The following is a 21950-nucleotide window of genomic DNA, read 5'->3' as shown; positions in this document are numbered from 1 at the left end:
TTTGTGAGCGTTTTTGTTTTCTTTGTACAGTTTATTTCTAGCTTTATGCCTTTGTCATCTAAGAAGTTGATTGGTAGAATTTCAATCTTTTTGAATTTACTGAGGCTCTTTTTGTGGCCTAGTATGTGGTCTATTCTGGAGAATGTTCTATGTGCACTTGAGAAGAATGTGTATCCTGCTGCTTTTGGGTGTAGAGTTCTATAGATGTCTATTAGGTCCATCTGTTCTAGTGTGTTGTTCAGTGCCTCTGTGTCGTTACTTATTTTCTGTCTGGTGGATCTGTTCTTTGGAGTGAGTGGTGTGTTGAAGTCTCCTAAAATGAATGCATTGCATTCTATTTCCTCCTTTAATTCTATTAGTAGTTGTTTCACATATGTTAGTGCTACTGTATTGGGTGCACATACATTTATAATGATTATATCCTCTTGTTGGACTGACCCCTTTATCAGTATGTAATGTCCTTCTTTATCTCTTTTTACTTTCTTTGTTTTGATGTCTATTTTGTCTGCTACAAGTACTGTGACCTCTGCTTTTTTCTCCTTGTTTGCATGAAATATCTTTTTACATTCCTTCACTTTTAGTCTGTGTATGTCTTTGGGATTGAGGTGGTTCTCTTCTAAGCAGCATATAGATGGGTCTTGCTTTTTTATCCATTTTATTACTCTGTGTCTTTTGATTGGTGCATTCAGTCCACTTACATTTAGGGTGATTATTGAAAGATATGTACTTATTGCCATTGCAGGGTTCAGATTCGTGGTTACCAAAGTTTCAAGGGTAGCTTCTTTACTACCTAACTGTCTAACTTAACTCGCTTATTAAGCATTATATTATAAACACAGTCTGATGTTTCTTTATTTCTCTCCCTTATTCTTCCTCCTCCATTCTTTATATGTTAGGTGTTTTAGTCTGTGCTCTTTTGTGTTTCCTTTGACTGCTTTTGTGAGTAGTTGATTTTATATTTTGCCTTTAGTTAGTATTTGGTTGGTCTACTTTCTTTGTTGTGATTTTATTTTCTCTGGTGACATCTATTTTGCCTTAGGAGTGCTTCCATCTAGAGCAGTCCCTTTAAAATATCCTGTAGAGGTGGTTTGTGGGTGGCAAATTCCCTCAACTTTTGCTGGTCTGGGAATTGTTTAATCCCTCCATTATATTTAAATAATAATTGTGCTATATACAGTATTATTGGTTCAAGGCCTTTCTGTTTCATTGCATTAAATATATCATGCCCTTCTCTTCTGGCCTGTAAGGTTTCTGTTGAGAAGTCTGATGATAGCCTGATGGATTTTCCTTTGTAGGTGACCTTTTTTCTCTCTCTAGCTGCCTTTAATACCCTGTCCTTGTCCTTGATCTTTGCCATTTTAATTATTATGTGTCTTGGTGTTGTCCTCCTTGGGTCCATTGTGTTGGGCGTTCTGTGGGCTTCCATGGTCTCAGAGACTATTTCCTCCCCTAGTTGGGGAAGTTTTCAGCAATTATTTCTTCAAAGACACTTTCTGTCCCTTTTTCTGTCTCTTCTTATGGTACCCCTATAATGCGAATATTGTTCTGTTTGGATTGGTCACACAGTTCTCTTAGTATTCTTTCATTCCTGGAGATCCTTTTAATCTCTCTCTGTCTCAGCTTCTCTGTATTCCTGTTCTCTGATTTCTATTCCATTTATGAACGGCCTTTTGCACCTCATCCAGTCTGCTTTTTAGTCCTTCCACAGATTGTTTTATTTCTGTATTCTCCCTCCTTACTTGATCTTTTAGCTCTTGCATATTTCTGTGCAGGTCCTTTAGCATTGTTATCACCTTTATTTCAAATTCTTTTTCTGGAAGATTAGTTAGATCTATCTCCCCAGACTTCCTCTCAGGGGTTGTCTGTGTGATTCTGGTCTGGATTAAATTCTTCTGCCTTTTCATGGCGATAGAGGTAGTTGGGGGCAGTTGGCGTGTGTGTTATCTGGGAGAACAAAGTCCCTTCCTGCTTTCTGGTCACCTTGCAGGTCCTTAGAGCAGCTTCCGGTTTTATTTCCTGAGCTGCGGCGAGTGGGTCAGCTGTTGTGGCAGCCCAGAGCCCTGCAGGGAGGGGGAGGCGCACTCGGTGCACTCTCCTTTGAGAACGGCGACCCTTGGAGCCCTGTCCCGGCGTCCTCTGTTTGTGCGTGCTGGCGGGGCCTCTGAGTCTGGCCCAGGCTGCTGTGGAGGAGGCTCTGCGTGGTTGCTGATGGCGCGAATGCTCTCAGGCTGCTTCCCTTCTATGGCGGGGCCATGCCGGAGGGAGAATGGATGGGAGGCTGTTTATCACCGTGAGGAGCTTCAGAGCTGTGCTGCCTCCCAGGGGGCTGGAGCACCTGAATTTCTGTGGGATTCCCAGCTGCTGGGCTGAGTGTGCTAGGATCCTTCTGTCCAGCCATGAGGCCCCTGTCCCTTTAAGACTTTCAAAAAGCACTTGCTTTTCTTTTGTCCCAGGGGCGCTGGCTGTGGGGAACTCCTCACAGGTTTTATTGTTCCGTTACCCTAATATCCAGCACACCATGCAGTGTGTGTCTGCGCTCCCGGTGCGGATGACTAGGGCTGGGTGTTCAGCAGTCCTGGGCTCCCTCTCCCTCCCCACTCCGACTCCTCTCCTCCCGCAGGGAGCTGGGGTGGGGGGAGTGCTTGGGTCCCGCCAGGGCGCGGCTTGTATCTTACCCCCTTTGTGAGGTGCTGAGTTCTCACAGATGTAGATGTAGTCTGGCTGTTGTACTGTATCTTCTTGTCTCTCTTTTAGGAATAGTTGTATTTATTGTATTTTTAAATATATATATGGTTTTGGGAGGAGATTTCTACTGCCCTACTCACGCTGCCATTTTGGCTCCTCCCTCTTTCTACCTTCACTTTTTAAAATTATTTTTTCATTTTGCTGCTCTGTTTGTGTGAGTTCTACTGCCCTGCTTTTCCAGATCAGTGAATTGTTTTTTCCTGCTTCTAGTCTACCCTTGAAAGCTTTGTGTGTTTTTCAGTTCAGTTACTGTGTTCTTCAGTTCTGACTTCTTTTTGGTACTCTTTTGTATTTTCTATCTCTTTGTTGCAGTTTTCACTATGTTCATTCTTCTCTCAAGTGTGGTGAGCATCTTTATGACCATTACTTTGAACTCTTTATGAGGTAAATTATTTATCTCCATTTCACTAAGGTTTACCTGGAGGTTTTATCCTTTATTTTTGTTGTGGGAGAGGCGTTGTGTATTTTCCTCAGTTCTTGTCCCCGCCATGACAAAGAATTGAAGGGCAGAGACACAGTGGTGAAGCAGAGTAAAAGTTTTATTTAAAGTTACTTAGAGAGAAAGAAGTGCATGTGACCTCAGAGAGAGGAACACCCTGAAAAGTTGAGGGTTCCCCCTTTTAAGGATTTTTCAGGAATGTGATAAAAGGGCTAGGGTGTGGGCTTGTTAAGCGGTCTCAAGTTTGATGAGACAATAAGTTTCTCATCAGTCCTCTAGGCAATTCAGCAAAATTAGCTTATCAATCAAGACTGTCTACCCTTCCTCCAAGACGGGCAGCGTTATTTGTTTGCTAAAGAGTATGTTAAGAATCTTTCTTCTTAAACTTCCTGGTTTTTTTTTTTTTTTTCAAAATGCAATTTTGGCAAGGGTCATTACAAATAGTGTGTATAATGTAGTGGGGAGGGGACACGGGGAGGTCTGTGCAACACAGAGAAGACAAGTAGTGATTCTATTGCATCTTACTACGCTGATGGACAGTGACTGTAATGGGGTATGTTGTGGGGACTTGATAATAGGGGGAGTCTAGTAACCATAATGTTGTTCATGTAATTGTACATTAATGATAGCAAAAAAAAAATGCAATTTGGGCTTTAAGGTGGGATCTCCCTGTCTTTATTACACTGTTTATAGGTGGTCCTTTTAAGCAGGCTACAGTAAATCTTACAATGATGTAATTGACACAATGAATACATGGGCTGTGCTCAGATACTTTTATCTGGGGGATATTCAAGGCCAAGTTGCTCTTGACCTTTTGAGCTTTAACTGATTTTTTGGATTTCTGGATTTCTAGTTTTAACTGGTTAACTGAGTCCTTTCCAGGGGTCTTTACTGACCTTGTTCTCTTCCCACCCCACTGATGTATTTTCCTGTCTAACAGTTTGGAACATATTCCTCTGTTTCCACATTTTGCTCCCTGTGTTTGTTTCTATGTATTAGACAAAACAGCTATTGCTCCACACTTTGAAAGAGTGGACTCGTATAGGAGATGAACTTTATCTTTCAGCCTTGCCCTACCTCTTCATTGTCTGTTGAAGCTTTGTGATTAAGCAGTTTGACGTATTTTTAGGTCCCAGTTGTTGAGGGTGTGCCAAGATCTGTCAGTGTTCCAAGAGGAGGCATCTCCGTACCTAGTTCCAGGTTGATTGGAAGCCAGACCCTCAGGCAGCAGGTTTTGAAGTATGCAAATCTATACAGGCCTGTGGGACCGCAAACATAAAGTTGCTGGTCCCCTGACCAGGTGATCTGGAGGTGTCCCTTGGTGACAGTTGCCAAAATTGAGGCTTCAGATGAGAATAAGCTCCTTTCTGGGAGATACTGGTTAGCTGTGATGCTGCCAAGGGACAATGTGAAGATTGTATCCACCAGCTGACATTGCTAGAAAGCATCTTCATGACCTATAGATACATGGCAAACCTGAAGTCTACCCCCTTAGGCTGAAGCTCCACGGCAAGTGAATGGGCCTTTTTCTCTGAAAGACTTAGGTTTCAGTCTCTGTCTGTATAGTACCTTGGGGGTGGTAGCCTGCCAAGAACTTTCTCTCTAATTGTACCTAGGAATACAAGTTGATCCAGATGATCAAGGGGAGTCCCGTGTGTGGAATGCACATGCCCTGTTTTAGTGGGGCTGCAGGAGATGACAGAGCCCGGGTACACCTTCAGTGCAGAAATGGCTCCTACTAGTACATCCATCCTAGAGAGTTTCACCGGGTCCCTGCCCCTCTGGAAGATGCCTTATTAGCAAATGAGTCTTCTTCATATAAAGTCCAGGCACTTCTCAAAATGCTTCTTTTGCATTTATCGCTGGGTGAGTGAGTCTGTATGCAAGCCCATTAAGAGAAGTATCTCAGTTCACTACAGCCCTTTGGATCTTGTGGATATGAGCCCTGTTGGTTTTCATAGCTAGATGTTTTGGGAACTTGTCTCTCTCTCTTGCAGATTCCAGGGATTGGGGTACCTGATGTGGGGCCCGAACCCCTCACTCCTCAAGAAGCTCCAGTTTGTGAGATTCCTTAGTCGTGGGTTGCCATGCTGGGCTTAGGTTTTTTTGGCGAGATGGCATCTCTGCCTTTCCTACTTTTCTCAATGTGGCCCTTTTACCATCTGTTGTGAAAGGGCCGGTCAGCTGGTTTTCAGAAGGAATTGTTCTATATGTAGTTATAGATTCCATGTGTACATGGGAGGAGATGAGTTCAGGATCTTCCTATGCCATTCTGGACTGCCTAGGTGTACATACTTTTAAAGAATTACTGAATCCATTTTAATCAGAGTTTAAGGCTTTCTTATTATCTGATGATATGTGATGTCAGTACACTAACAAAAATCACTAAGAAAGGTACTTCAGCAGTGTTAGAAAAATCTAATCCTAATTTGCTATTGAAAGTACACATTTTAGACTATCCTTATATTCAGTTATATACCAAGGTCAGTTACACTTTTTTGGCACACTGTTGCTATAGTATATAGGTAATATGTTATGACCAGTTTGATAGTTTATAGTACAGTGTTTAAATTATTTGAAGAAATGTGGCTGTGTGGGGCCAGAGCAGATGAAGCTGCCAAGGTCTTTAGCTACCTCCTGAAAACTTCAGACCCACAGTTGGTAAGAGGGAATTGCTTTATAAATTATAGGCTCCTTTTCCTTCTTCCCAAAACGGATCCAGGTCCAAGCCAACCTCAGGTGAGTGAGCTTGGAATACAGCCACCCCCTGGAATCGTCTGTGTTACAGCTTTTGATTCCATGTGATTTAGAGGATATCGGGAAAGAAAGAGATTTAGAATTGACGTAAAAACATGTGATCTCCCTGAAGTGATAAACCCAACCACAGATCAGCCAAAGGACCACCTCTAATTCTTAGACCCTCTTTATTCATGTCTGTCAGCTACAATAAGATTCTCTGAGGATTGAAAACGCTTAGCTAGATAATTTGTGGTGTGATGGTCAAACTTGTCCCTAATACAGCTTACTTGATGATCTCTTCTATGGCAGATAAAGAGATAGCAGTATGTATATGTCCTCTTTGTTAGAAAGTGACAGAGGAATCATCTGATAAAGTATCATACCTATTGCTAATAGTTCTTTGCAGAAAAGACCTCAACTACTACAGTGTACATTTCTGTACTATCCATTCACATACTAAAGCAGGGTAAAATAATGAACATTGCCAAAGATATTCACAGTTGGAAACTTTTGTTAGATGGTTCCAATTTGAACTACATCTTTCCATACCTAAGTGATTTGCCAGATTTGGTAAAAAATCAATCAACTCCCCTCAAATGAAGTAATTCCTTTAAAATTTATGGAAAGGAAAACAATACTGGACAATTGAGTTGTTACCAGGACCTTTCTTTGACCAAATTAGAGTTAAAGCCAGCCAATTACTTTTTATTTTTATATATTAAGGGAATTTCTCAGTTAATCAATCATGTTGCTCTCAAGATGCATTTTATGATCATACATTAGATGTCATAGCATTTTATTTAGTAGGCAGATGAAAGTGCTTTTAGTTAGGATTGTAGGATTGCTTAATTAGCCAAAATAATGTTTTCTAAGACAATCTCTCTGATGCTAACAGATACTAACTCTAAAATGTGCCTTCTGTGTTTTTCAGTCGGCCGTATACTAACAAGGTGATAACTTTATGGTACCGTCCACCTGAACTGCTGTTGGGAGAAGAAAGATATACACCAGCTATTGATGTATGGAGCTGTGGGTAAGATAAAATTATTGACTGATTTAACTTACTTGAAATTTTTTTGTGGTAAAGTAAAAAATCACATCATTTGGTAATGATGGGTATTTTTTCCATTAGATGTATCCTTGGTGAACTCTTCACTAAAAAACCTATATTTCAAGCAAATCAGGAACTTGCACAGCTGGAATTAATAAGGTAAGCTTGTGACTGTAATTTTTGCAGGGGGTAAGGTGTATCATGCTCCATAGAAAATTTTAAATCTTCCAAGCTTGTGTTTTCAGGAGAACAGCATGGTATTCTCTTGAAGGCTGATGATTGCTGAATGGAGGAGAAACTAGAATGTAGGCACTTTGATGCTTGTTTAATTAGTAAAAGTCCTTAGATTTCTTTTTTTATGATTAAATCATAGGGCTTCAGGCCTAAAGGATAAGACTGGGAAGGAATCATAAATATGAGGGAGGAGAGAATAAATGGTAGATCTTTTTTTTTTAAGTATGGCAGGATGGGAACATTAATAAATGTTTTCAGATTGCAAAGAAATACTCTTTTGTATACATATATGCATATGTTTTATGTATACACAGCAAAAGATAGGCATATACTGAAGACCTAATATAGGTCTTCATTATTTGGAACCTCCTTAGGATCTAGGTCATAAGGACATACATGAAAATTACCTTTTTCTTCATCTAATATTTCAATATAATTTCTTTTTTTTAAAGATCTTTGATTTTTATGTATAATAATGTTAATTTGCAACTTGTAAGATTCGCCTGAGTGTTTCAAAATGTGGATGACAACTTTGAGGAAAGATTTGATAAGAGGCACAGACACCAATAGACTATGAACTTCCCCTCCAATAGACTTACTGGATTAATTGAAGCTCTCCATTCCCTCTGTGAATAATACCAGCTTAATAATATGGCAGGCTGAATGTTTGTAGCTAGTAGGTCCACTCTCTAATAAAACTATGTATTTATCTTACCAGGTGAAGAGTATGATGACCAAGAGATAGTTGTTTCCAATTTTGTACACCAACTTTTTATTATTGAAAACAGATACAGTGCTTTGCAAAAACTTGACAAAGTTGCTGTCAAATTAATTATGGATAGGCAAGTTATTATAAGTTAGAAAGTGATAATAATTCAGTACTCAGATTGCTTTAAATACTTAATGATGTTATGGGTGTGGTTCTTGCAAGAAAGCTAATGCAGAGTCCCATTCAGTGAATCTTCTGTTCAAAGAAGTGTTGGCCGTATGTCAGATGATTGGAGAGTAAATGTATATTTACAAATTTTCAGTTAAAATCTTTAAGTTATGTATCTATATGTCTTTTTTGTTTAAATGACTCCTTCTAACACTTTTTTTTTCAGTTACCCAGCCATTGGTCCTGATTGTATTGGACTGTAGGGCTTATATTAATGATTGATTATCATTTATGTAGTTTATACATGATGCAAGCATTTTTTGATAAATTTCATGTGATTTAGCTTTATAAAAACCCTATGTCTTCTTTTTATAATTAAGAAAACTGAACCTTAAAGAGGTGAAGGCCTGTATGTCCTGAAGGGTCTGTATGAAGACCCTGTATGTCCAGGGTCATACAACTAGCAAATGGGAAAACTGAGATTTGAACTAGGCAGTTTTACCTTAGTATCTAAACTTTTAGCCAATTTTCTGTACTACGGAGGAAATAAAACTTCCTGGAACTTTTACAAAGTTAGTATGACACAAACAGCAGTAAATGACAAAGACAGTATAATAGTATAATATATTTCTATAGAATATTAATCCAGAAGTTCAAAAGTAGAGATTAGTCAGTAGTATCCAGCTTTTCATTAAAAGCTAACTTGGCAGAGTCAAGTAGAAATCATCCCAAGAACAAACAGTGTTTCAGTTTTAGGAAACCTGTTATTATAATTCATCATTTTAATAGAAGTAAAATAATCTGTTTATCTTCACAGGTGTTGAATAGGAATTTGCTATACATAAAAACTCCAAAGAAAACGTAGAGGAATATTTCTTTAACATCATAAAAATATGTATCACAGATGAAGAGCCCAAGTAATATGTAGTAGTGAATTACTAGAAGTAAAGACAAGAATGAGAAAAAGTTCCCTTCTAGTATTGTTGTTTTAAGAGTTTTTTAAAGTGTTAACTAGTCGAGTTAGAAAAGTGAATCAGTAAGAGTGGAAAGAACCAATGAACAGTGGAAAGATAATGGTGGTCGTGTCATAATTTGTGTATAATAATACTGCATGCATGCAATATGCAAGGGAGTCACTTGAAACACCTTAAAAGTTGAATAAAATGACAAGTGTTAAGAAAATGTGTGTATGTGTATATGTACACACAATATACTAATATAATATACTAACAAATATATACTAAAAGCAATAGGTTTTTAAAAATGTGTACCAATAATTTCCAGTTATTAACATAGTAAGGGGAAGAGATGCCTTTCATTACCTTAGGAATGTTGAAAACTACAACGTCCCACTTAAAATTATAAAGAAGATTTGAATAGCAGTTGGTGAGGCATTTCTTATTTTTGGCTAGGAAGCCTTTTTTTCTTTTTAATGATGGCAACTTATTCTGCCATCTTTATAATTTATAATTTATCATTATATTGTAATGATTAATATATTATTCATAGTCCTAATTGGAATTTCAAAACATATTTTTTTGAAACTGATTGATTTTAATGTTTGGAGGGATAAACATGAAAATAACGAGGAAAATTCTTAAAAATGAAAATTTTGCACATCATATTAAAAAAAATATAACTAAAACTATTTTGTACTGGCACCAGATACATAGATGAGTTAGTACATGTATTTGGGAAGTCCAGAAATAAAGCAAGTTTACGTGGGCCTTAGAACATAATACAAGAAGGTATTTCAAATCAGGGAGTTAATTGAAAAGTGTCTGTCAGTTGCTGGTTGTGTGCCAGTTACTAGGTGGGTTAGGGGTTGTTCCCTCAGTGCCTGCTAACTGGCACACAACTTTTTTTACTTTTAGGAGGAGACAGACAAAATAAATTAATAAAATACATCACATGTGAGAGGACAGAAATTGACAGGAGGTAGTGTTATACATAGGCAGGGAACATCTTTCTCCCTGACGGTATCACTTGAAAGATCTGAATGAAGTGAGGGAACAGCAAAGTAATAAAGATCTGAGGCATGAGTGTATTGGGGTTATTTTATGAATATATTAAGTCATTTAGTGAAACAAATGAAAAATAAAAGCTCTACCACTTAGTGGCATGCTGTACAGTTATTACAAAGGAAATGGTAGCTCTATCTAGACATGGCAAAGCAACATCATTACATGAAAACAGCAGTTTTACCGACGGCTAAGTTTGGTTTGATTCCATTTAAGTAAAACAGTAAAAATATCAAGAGTCTTGAATTAACCTGACTAAGCATGGACTTGTGACAGGGCGAGGAAGGGGACTATTTTACTTTCTAGTTTATATATTTCAGAAAATTTGTAAAATAATGTTAAAATAATAGAAAAAGATTCTTCATTTCTGATTTTATACCATTAATCGTTTTTAAAACATGAAGGGAAAAAAAGATGTTTCTGATAAAAAAGACCAGTCTCCCTGATTTGGAGGAGGCAGCAGAGTATATTGAAGGGCTGGGAATCTTACGAGCCTGGGTTCTAATGCTACCTCAGCTACTTCCTGCTCTTGTGACCTAGGTGCCATCATGCGCTATGTTTATTCAGAAGTAAAGCAGGACTAATAATATGCTTAGGGTTGTAAGGATTAAATATATGTAAGTTTCCTAATACATACTTCTCCCCCTCCTCTTTATTTGCAGTAATATTTGCTAGACTGTTTCCCCGGTCTAAAGCCTCAGGGATGATGAGATAGGGTCTGCACTGTACAAGTACATGCAAACTGACAAAGGGTGGGAATACTTAGCAGAACCTGCCCTAAAGGGCTTTACACTACAGTGGTCAAGTTATTTGTTCTTTGCCTTGTTCCAGAAGGTAAGGTATTTAGGCAGAATACAAACATTTTGTGGTGGAAGTAGTAAAGATTAAAAAAGGATGGCAAAAAGAGTGAACAACATAGTTCGGGATAAAATAGGATGGATGAGGGCAGAATTGTTTTTACACGCAAGTCACACTTTTATCTAAGCCTTCTAGCAGCTAGTGAAGAGCCTTTATATCACACAATATACTTAACCAAATAAAAAACAGTTGTAATCATGGAGGAAATTAAAAGTAGGTTGGAACGAAAAGATGCTGCTTTTACCTACCACGCTGCCATATCATATGCAAGCATGTGTGCGCATGTGCACACACACAGCCCCCCACCTCCCCGCCCCCCCCCAGCCCCCTACCCTGGCCTAGATGGTCACATAGTTTTAAAGTTTAAAAGATAAAAGGCATAGGCTTTGGTTGTTCCCGAATATAGGAAAAGAAGGTAAGGTTCTTACATCTTTTAAAAATCAAGCATGTATACCTTCATAAATGAATAAATTCTGTAGACTTGTGCTTCTTAATTTTGGTCTCAGAATTTCTTTACACTCTTAAAAATTATGAAAGATCCCAGGAACTTTTGTTCATGTTGGTGGTATCCATTGATATTTACCATATTAGAAATTAAAACTGAGAAATTAAAAATATTTATTAATTGTAAAACAATGTTAACATAACATTTTTAATTGTTAAAATGTAAAAAGTCTGTTTTCAAAACTAAAATAAAATGTTGGTGACATGAGTAGCACTGTTTTACATATCTTGTAATGTCTGGTTTAATAAAATAGGTCTGGGTTCTCATGTCTGTAATACGCTGTTTTCAATAGTCTTTTCAGATAATTGCATATTGAGACTGCAATAAATAAGTGGTAATTGTTTACAGGTTAGTTGTAATGTGCAGTCTGAAATCCTATGAGGGAATATTTTGTTAATCTTTTGGTCTGTTTTGCACTCTGCATGGATATTTTACCTGTGATGTTTTGTGATGTTTGTATTGGTCATTTGGTAAATATTGGATCACTGAATTGAGCAGATAATCTAAATGTAACATTTCATTATGTAATATTTGTTACCAACACTAATCTCATCAGAAAAGCCTTTAGGTGTTTTTTGTGAAGTTGTCAATTTCATGGTGTACAATGTAAGTTTTCAGGTATTCTTATTCTCTCCTGAAAGTTTGAATTTTGTAATTGACAATAAACACTACAGTTGTCCTCCTTGAAGTAACAGATTTGCTGTCCATATTTGGGAAAATGTCTGGCAGATACCCAAGTCTAAATAATCCTAGTTTGTTAGTTGTTCTTGCAGGTAAAAATGGTGGTACATGAAAAAAGCAGCCGCCACAGCTTGCAACTCAAATAATCGCACAAGTCCTTTTCCAGATAACTATCAGATTGTGTTGTACAGCAGAAGTGCTTTATGAGTATTTTCTCTTTTATCATTGAGAGTATTAAAAAGATGTGTACTCAAGTGCCAGGGTTTAATAACAGTAATTTTACTTCTTCAGCACTTCTGAAGTGAAACTGGCTTCCCCTCTTCGCTGAGACTGTGCGGTAGTGAAGAATATTTACTGCTAATAGTTTGGTGCCCCTGTCTTGAATCATGCTAAGTGCCAGTACTTTTACCCACCATTGGCTTTTTACTGTCAGTACAAAGTCAACACATTGACAAAGGCAATAATACCTTAATAATACCTCTGACCTGCCAGACCCCTGAGGGTCTTGAGGACACCTAGGGATCTTTGGACCCCATTTTTGAGAATGCTGCCAGAAACCAATCTCACAAATGAATATTAGTGCCAAATGGCTACATGAACAAATAGAATATAGTATTACACTAAAATAGTAGTACTCTTAATTAGGCCCACATGGTATCTTCTTTTAAATATAAAGATGAGTAACTATTTAGGAAACGTCTTAATATAATTTACAACATTAGCACAGAAAAGAAAATGCAAATAATGATTATAATGGAGTTTCTAAAAATCAAAAAACTAAATAGCCTTTTAAAATTTAAAAGCCACAAAAAGAAAATATGTAGTAAAAAGGAATAAACATGCTTCCAGGACTTACATGTGAATTTATGTGTGTATCTGTGAATATCTTTATGTGTTGTATTTCACAAACCAAAAATCATCAACCTTCCCTGTTGTAAAGACTGAGGGTAGGTACTCCCATTAATATCAGAAACCAAACAAAATTGCCCAGTATTGTGTAGCATCATTGTGATTTTAACATTTTTGGAAATTATCACATAATGTAACATACCATAATGATAAAGAGGCATACACACTTGAAAAAATATAGATGAATTCTGATAATAGGTGATAGCATTGTAAACATGGGAAGCCTCAAGGAAGCAACTATTAGAACTATGTTAGGAACCATAGAGTCTCATATGGCTATCTAAAATTTTGTATGTCAAATATTGAATCTTTTCCTATAACAAAACTTTCCTGTTTACTGCTTAGGAAATATAATAGGGATAATAGCACATCATAAAATATAAAATATTAGGAGATATAAAAATTCAACATTTCTGGGACAAAAATACTAAGCTTTGTAAAGATGACAGTCATTTCTAAGTTAATCTATAAATTCAGAGCAGTAGTTGAATACCAGTGGGATTCTCTGACTTTTAGAGTATGACAGTACTGATCCTACAATTCATCTGTAAGAAAATTCCAAGAGGAGTAATTAGAGGAATGGATAGAGAGGTTTGTCTTGTCAGCATTATAAAATATATAAAGCTACCATATGGCTTTGATGCTGGAGTAGATAAATCAATAGAATAGATTCCCCAAATAAGCCTCAAGTACTTGAGGATTTAGCATAAGATGTATTTCAAGACATCATAATTAAATGATTTTGGGGTAATTGTCTGTCTGGCACAGATTTTACTATTGCATGATTATCATGTTGCTGTCATGTCTGCTTCCCTAGTTTCTAGTAACTTCTCCTGCCTCAGTATGTCTATGTCATCTTGTATGCTGCTAGCAGTTATATTACTTTAGTACTCAGCAATCTTCCCCCACACGTAATACTTGAAACTTTCAGCTAAGAGGTAGTGAAACTGATTTTATTATATGGTTATTAATGGGCCAGATGCCAGCTCATTTAATTTCATAGCTTCAAAGTAAAATTAATCTTCATTTTACAGAAGAAGAAACAGACACTTAAGCAGTGCAGTTTGACCAGTATTATACAAACAGGATTCATTTCTAAAGTCTGTTTTCAAAGTCTGTCTGCATTACAGTTAGGCAAAGTGCCTCTTAAAACTGTTTATGTGGCCCCTGTCTGTGCTTTTAAGCTAAATCTACCTTGGCCCTAAATTCCACGTACACTGATTTCTTTACTCCCAAAATGCCTTTGTCAATGCACTTCTCTTTGCCAGTAACAATTCTCTGATTCCCTTTCCTACCTGTCTATTGTTTACCTTTCCTTGGAGTTGTAGTCAAAATGCTGCACCCTTTCCTAACTCGAGTATGTTTTCTTTTATTTTTGCAGCTGACAGTATCCTTCATTTCCTTTATTTTGACATACTGTGTACTTACTTGTATTATGCACACCAGTCTTCCTGGGATTAATTACTTATATTTATGTAGTTATTTGGGGAAGTATATACAAAAGGGAGGGACATGGTTCTTGAACTAGTAGACATGTCAACAACTGAAATACAAAGTAGGATGAAAGAGTGTCAAAAGAAACAAGCAGCACACAGAGCGACCCTTCTGGGAAGCATTGGGGATGCAGGCCGTGTTGAAGACCTGAATCCAGAGAAATGAAAAGGATTTATCCAGGGAGGAGGAACAGATATGAGCATATATAGGGGAGTGATGCTGGTATGTAGGGAGAGATGAATTATGAAGTAAGACTTGGAAAGCAGCTTGAGGGAGAGCCATGCTCCCAAGTTTGGCCTGCTTTCCTAAGGGCACCACTGTATTTTTGAAGACATTGTGAAAATTGGGTTATAAAGAAGAAGAGACTGGCAGTGTACAAAGAAAAAGATCTTAATATTTTTTAAAAAGCTTGGTTTTATAAAAAATCCAAAACTATATTGAAACAAAAAAAGTACAGTTTCAGTGACATATAGCTTAAAAAGCATGAGAGGGGTTGTCTTACATAAATGTGTGTGTGTCTGAGGTAGCATTCTAAAGCTTTATTTAAGATTGTCTAGCAACTTTAGTCAATACAAGCTTATACATGCTGGTGTGCACATTTATAATTACGTATGATAGAATGTTTTGACTTTAGTCAGTGATGCATGGACCTTTTCTCTTTACCTTTTTACAAAGACCAGATGATAATTTTGTATATATATGATGTACTCTTGAGATTCAGTGTACTCAGGTCAAACATATTTAACCAATTTTTCATCTACATATTATCAAATCAGTTTTTAAATGTTTACCAGCTGGAGTCACCTATTTATTATAGCATTTCTTCTACAAGAAGGACTTTCAAGATCTCAAGCAGAGAATAAAGCAATTAAAATCTCCAAATACCTTGAAATCAGTGTCACTACTTAAATTGAAGAACTTCCGTGTTTTAAGAATGTTACTTTTAGGGTCCTCATGTTGATCAAATTCAGCAGCAGTCTTTACAGTACAGTTACCTTCCTGAGTGTAGGAAACATGTTTCTGCTATTATGGCAAACTTCATCATATCCATGAGAAGATGCAATGGCAGATACCTATAAAACCAGAGAAAGACATATAAACTATAGTTCCTTGATTTATGGGCATAAAATATTTTATTTTGGCTCAAAATAAAGTCAACATATTTTGAGTGTTTCCTGTGTTTTAAGATTTGATTTTGAAAACATAAAGGGTCTCTTTCTAGGAATTGGAATATTTGGGGTATTACAAGCATCCACTAAAAGTAGATTTCTTAAATAACAAGTAATTATATGGGGATATAATTATATATTGTATATATAATGAGACTTCTTAAACATTGAATCATTACTTCAACTTCTGTATTTAAAAATGAGCTGTTTTGTAAAGCACTTGTATATATTATTTTTTCTAGTAATTTATATTGATGTACTTCTTTTTGTGTGTTGTTTAGCCGTATTTGTGGGAGTCCTTGTCCTGCAGTGTGGCCTGATGTAATCAAACTACCATATTTCAACACCATGAAACCAAAGAAGCAATATCGTCGAAAGTTAAGAGAAGAATTTGTTTTGTAAGAAGGGGATGCTTGAACATCCATATTGCATTGAATATCTTTTTTTTTTTTTTAAGTGTTGTGAATTCTAAATGTCACTCTGTCCTCTACTGACCCTCAGTTCTTTGTCATTTAATTTTGTGTTTTCCTTTGTTACATGCAAATTACCATTTCACCATCATTATGAAATCAGTGATTTGGGGTTGTGTGTTTGATTTGGTGCTTACATGGAAGAACTTAAATAATGTAACTTTAAATTTTAATGAAACAGCATTCAAGTTACTTCAGGTCAGTTTTTATTTTGTTGTAGGGAATTATTCTATTCAGTTCTTAATTTATGTTATAACAGCAAAATGCCCATAGAGTAATAAAATACACAGTTGACCCTTGAAAAACACAAGGGGGTAGGGATGCCAACCCACCTTGCAGTAAAAAATCCATGTATAACTTTTGACTTCCCAGGAACTTAACTGCCTACAGTTGACCTGAAGCCTTACCTATAACATACACAGTTGATGAACATACTTTTTGTATGTTATATATATATTATATACTGTATTCTTACAATAAAGTAAGCTAGAAAAAAATGTTAAATTGTCAAAAATATTTTTCCAATATATTTGTTGAAAAAAATCTGTGGATAAGTGGACCCATGCAGTTCAAAACCATGTTGTCCAATGGTCAACTGTAATATTACTTGCCAAATTTCAGATTACTTAGAATAATAGAAAATTATGTAATAGTAAATATTTCTTCAAAGGAAAATTTGGAATTTACTGGAATAATGTATTGCAAACAAGTTATAAAATGTAAGTATTTAAAATAAGCTCCTACAGAAACATTAAGCTTGTGTCAAAGGATATGTATGACTTTTGTAATCCTCTCATGCTAGTATTCCTGCAGCTGCACTAGACTTATTTGATTACATGCTCGCCTTGGATCCTAGTAAGCGCTGCACTGCAGAACAGGCTCTTCAGTGCGAGTTCCTGCGGGATGTGGAACCCTCAAAAATGCCTCCACCTGAGTAAGTGACTTTATTAGATCCTGTTTATGCAGTATCTGGACAGTTTTTATTACGTCTGTATAGGATGATCAGGACCTATTCCATGATTAAGTCAAAAGAAATAGAACAAACCAAAAGAAATACAATAGCAAAAATACACATAATTTGCACGTCTAGACTGTTCAGCTAACCATAGGACAAGCAGAAGCAACCTTCTTCAAGCTAGTTCTGTTAATGTATTTCAACTCTTAAGAAAATATTACTGCTGCTGCTATTATTATTCCAGCACTACTTCTACCAATCCTACTGCTTATACGACTGCTAGTTACTATAGCTAAAATACTGAGTGCTATGCCAAGCATTTTTTAGGTACTACATTAATCTTTATTAAGTACCTATCAGGTAGGTATTATTACTATCATCACCATTTTACAGAGGAGGAAGCAGGCTCAAAGAGGTTAAGAAACTTGCCCAAGAATACAAATCTAGTGAAGTGTGGAGTCAGCTCTCAAATTCCAGTTAGTCTAGTAAGAAAGAGAAGTTCTGAAATATTCCTTCGCGTACAATAGAAAATCCTTGCCATTGAATGAAAGCCAGTATAGAATGAGTTGTGTCTGATGGGACTCCCTTGTGGCTCTGTAAGTTCTCTGGGATTGATTTGGGGAACAAAGCAGTCCATTTGGTTCTCTTTTTTGATAGTATCTAGAAACCTTGTAGGGATTTTCATACTAACTTTAAAAATGGTGATGAGTGTTATAAAAGCAAGCCTATCCATATAAGAAAAAATGTTTTCATGTAACACATTTAGCATATTGTCAATAAACAGGGCTTTGGAGTTCAAATCCTGGCTCTTCCACTTATCACTTAGATTGGGTTTACATATCATACTAGGTTTTTACTGAATTATATATGAATAGTCTTTGTGGGATGATTTGAAAGGCAAAAAGGATCATTTCACATGTTGAGGGACCTGAATAATCATTCCACTGTTGGATTGCTTTATGGGGTTTTTCTGCTTATCAGTATATATCAGCAATCTTGAAACTTTGGCTCTAGTACCCCTTCAAAGGATTTTTTTTACAACTTTTGATTTAGAAAAAATTTTAACTCTCCAGGAAAATAGAAAGAATAGAATAACAAACATTCATATATCCTTTGCTTAGATTCAACAGTTATTAATATTTAGACACATTTGCTCTATCACTATGTAAACTTTATTTCCTGAACTATTTGAATATTGTATTGTGGAAATGGCACTTCACTTAAATAATTCACCATGTGTCTATAAGAACTAGGGCTTTGTTCTGTATAACTTCAGTACTATTAAAAAGCACAGTAAGTTTAACATTTGAAGATCTAATAGTCATAGATCCACATTGTTACTTTATTTTTTATTTAATATTTAAATGTCTCTACTTGGTCCAATAATTTCCTTTAGAGCCTGTTTTTCTCCCCCCCACTCCCCTTTTTTTGGGGGGGATAAAGAATTCATCCAAAACTCACTCACTTCATTTAGTTATCATGTCTCTTCAGTTTTTAATCATTCTTTGTGGGGAGGGCTTCTTATACATTGACATTTTGAAGAGTCCAAGCTAGCTGTTTTGTAAAACATTCTACAGTCTGGCTTGTGACCAGAATTAGAGTAACAATATTCTGGGGGTGGAGGTGGGGGCAAGAATACTACCTAGGTAATGACATTTGCTTCCTCCTCTATCTATCAGGAGGAATATAATGTCATTTTTCTCCCATTATTGGTAATACTAAGTTGAGATTTTGGATTAAGTGGTTCACATGCAAGAATTCTGATGAAACTGTATCAAGCACAATTTTGACATCTGAACTTTTTAAAAATCAAGGGTTCAAATAGTTGCAAAAGAAAATTTTAAGTCTGTTATAACTATTGACACCTTTAAGTGGAGCAGTTACATCGTTCTTATAAATGTATCCAGTGGAATCAGAGTATCTTAGCATTTTGGTATTCACTAACATTGACTTAGAAAATGTGTGAACAAATTTCTCAACAATTGCACATTGTTCTTTATCATCTTGAATTTAGATTGGTTCTGTAGGTTTTTAATATAGCAGATAGTTGTGTTTGAAAGTTTCTATTGATTACCGTATTGTACTTGTTTAAAACAAACATACATATATAAATGGAAATTTAATTAAAAAAATTTCCTGAGTACAAAGCTCTTTTTCTTCTTGATTAAACTGTCACTGCAAATATTAGTACCTATTTCAGTTTAAAAAAAGAAAGAAAAAAATCAGTAAGTTTTGTTGGAAGTGCAACCTAATAATTTGCGTATGTGTCAATTAATATTATTTATTCTAGAATGAGACATAGATCCACATTGTTACTTTATTTTTGATTTTTATAAGTCCCCATATAGAGGCCTGACATAGTTACAGCACTGAGTTCTTTGAATTCCTTTTACATTGTGTCCCCAAAATCACAGTGATCTGTCATCAAAAATTATTTTAATTACTTTTCAGATGTCAACTTGCGATTCATTCTTAAGTTTTCTTGACATTAAAGAATTGGAAACCACTTGACTTGCCAAAATATTTCTTATCCAGTCTTTAATCATTTATTTTTTCAAATTTTGGGAAAATAAACCAAAGAAGCTTTACCAATACTTATAAATGACTTTTTATACTTGTTACTCTTTCTTTTATTAGTACTTATTTAATTCAATATACTTAGAAAACGTTAGGAAGTCACATGTAATTGTAGTGCTACTTTGCCAATCTGTTAAATTGTGTTTCTTTTTATATTTCTAAAATACATGTTTATGTCAAAACTTGAAAATGTTTTGAAACCATTAAAATGTATCTCATTTAGTTTGTGGAAAATATCTGCAAATAACCTAATTAGAAATTCTATCCATATTGTCAGACTCCGCATCTAAATTCACTTAATTTTCATCAGGACATACCTGACTGCATTTTTCAATAAAAAATGAACATTTTAGTACACATTTTGGTGAACATTCTGTAAACCAGTAATAAATTACGGTATACATTTTGTTGGGATACTTGATTAAAGCAGTCAGGTCAAAATTATAATGGTATTCATCTGCTATTAAATAAAAAGTTATATATACAATATAACATCTCATTATTTTGTAGTGTTTAATGGGTAGTTAATTTTATAAACTGTGAGGTAGAGACTATAAAGAAAGGCATGGTATTCCTTTGGAAAATATGTGTATGTCTTAAACTCATGTGATCAATTTTTTAGAAATAATCAAATGAGAGTGAGGTATTAAAAAAACAAAAAATAACTCCATTAATTGTATTACATGTACAGTCAAATTCTTCTGATGTATTTAAAGTATTGCTAAAAAGCAAATTGTACTGCAGCTAGCCTATAATTTTATTTTTTCTTAACAGCAAGTTTTTTACTTTAAATGTTTTTTATAAGATAAAATGTGGTCAACTATAATAGAGGTAAATATTTCATGATACGATTTGCTAAACATAGTTTTAATCTGCCTTACTGCATGATGATAAATGGTATCAAACACTAATATAGTGTCTACTGTGTGAGAGGCACTGTCCAGGGGCTTACATATGTTAACATACATTACCTCTACTTCATTAAGGTAGATTCTATTGTTAATCCCATTTTTAAAGATAAGGAACTGAGGCACAGAAGTCAAGTTACTTGCTTAATGAGGAACAATAATAAGTAAGTGGCTGAGCCAGTATTTGAACTTGGTCATTCTGGAAAATATTCCTGGTACATCTAAGAGTCAGCGTCAGTAACTTCTACTGTTTCAGCTATTTGTCAGGTAATGTTTATCTTTCCTAGAGATAAGTGTTGAAATCATCCATAAAGAATCTCTTACCTTTAAATTGTGGGAGGGAACAAAAGCCCTTTTTGGTGGATTTCTTTGCTGTATTCTCATGGATGCCCCTGCAAGAGCATGGCAGTCCCTGAACATCAGGATGGAGGAGGAGAAGTCACTCGTTACCCCACTCTGCGGTACTGCAGTATAGCTGAATTCAGAATATTCCCAGTGGATGCTCAGGCCACACATCTTACAGTGCACACACACACACAAAGGAACGTCTTTGGCGGGTTTATAATGCCTTAAAGCTTCCCAATCAATATTTCAAATTGTCCCTTTGTTTGTTACTCCAGGAGGTTTTTACACGCTGAGGCAATGCACCATAGTAAGATGGCTGAGAGGTATGCCTTTGTTTTGTTTTGGGACCTCAGGTGCATAGACTTGGTTTAATCATAATTCTCGTGTCACTCATCATTGGTCCATGCATGGCTCTCTTTTTTTCTTTTAGTTACTTAATTTAATTAGTTATTTTAAATGATGTTGGTAAGCAGCCATAAACGTACCAAACCCAATAAAAGTTAGAACCTTGAAAATAACCTACTTTAATCATATCATATGCCCTTTTCCCCGCCACAACCTATCTCCTTGCCTTCTGCACTTGAGGTAACCATCATCCCTGTTTTCTTCTGTATATACTTTATGTTGCCATCTATATGTACTCATAAAAAGTTTATTTTAAAATTTTAGTTGTTTTTTTTTATTTTGTAAAAGGGTAGGTATCATGCTGTTTGTAATCTTTTGGGAATGACCTTTTTTTACTTAATATTATATTGCTAAGATTCAACCATATTGTTGCATATGCCTTTATTTTGTAACATAAGATAAGGATAATTGTGGAAGAGGAGGTGTGAAAGAATTCGTGCAGGCCATTTGCAAAGATCAGTTTTAGGAAAGAGAACATATGGGTATGGAAATTATTTTAAAACAATTCCGAGTATACCCCCTTGGAAAGTATTCCTAGAGGTAAACAGTAAACACATTCAGGTTGAAG

At 35.8% G+C, this 21950-nt stretch overlaps 2 protein-coding genes across 6 annotated transcripts in view; one reads left to right on the top strand and one right to left on the bottom strand.

Annotated features, from left to right (window-relative positions):
* MPLKIP (M-phase specific PLK1 interacting protein) overlaps window positions 1-21950 on the bottom strand; it is a 75800-nt gene that overhangs the window by 16511 nt on the left and 37339 nt on the right. The window lies entirely within an intron of this gene.
* Window positions 1-21950, top strand: part of CDK13 (cyclin dependent kinase 13) — a 139432-nt gene that overhangs the window by 111141 nt on the left and 6341 nt on the right. For 2 of the 4 annotated variants that reach the window (XM_036918910.2, XM_036918908.2), the window contains exons 8-12: window positions 6855-6956; window positions 7056-7133; window positions 16004-16120; window positions 16995-17126; window positions 21253-21300. In XM_036918910.2, coding sequence (XP_036774805.1) covers window positions 6855-6956; window positions 7056-7133; window positions 16004-16120; window positions 16995-17126; window positions 21253-21300 — 477 coding nt within the window. The remainder of the gene's footprint in view (window positions 1-6854; window positions 6957-7055; window positions 7134-16003; window positions 16121-16994; window positions 17127-21252; window positions 21301-21950) is intronic. The other 2 variants (XM_036918911.2, XM_036918909.2) reach the window with 1 other exon arrangement.

The sequence above is a fragment of the Manis pentadactyla genome, chromosome 7 (genome assembly GCF_030020395.1).
Source record: "Manis pentadactyla isolate mManPen7 chromosome 7, mManPen7.hap1, whole genome shotgun sequence".
Taxonomy (NCBI): domain Eukaryota; kingdom Metazoa; phylum Chordata; class Mammalia; order Pholidota; family Manidae; genus Manis; species Manis pentadactyla.
The sequence above is the reverse complement of the archived record's forward strand: the minus strand, read 5'-3'. Positions and strand labels throughout refer to the sequence as shown.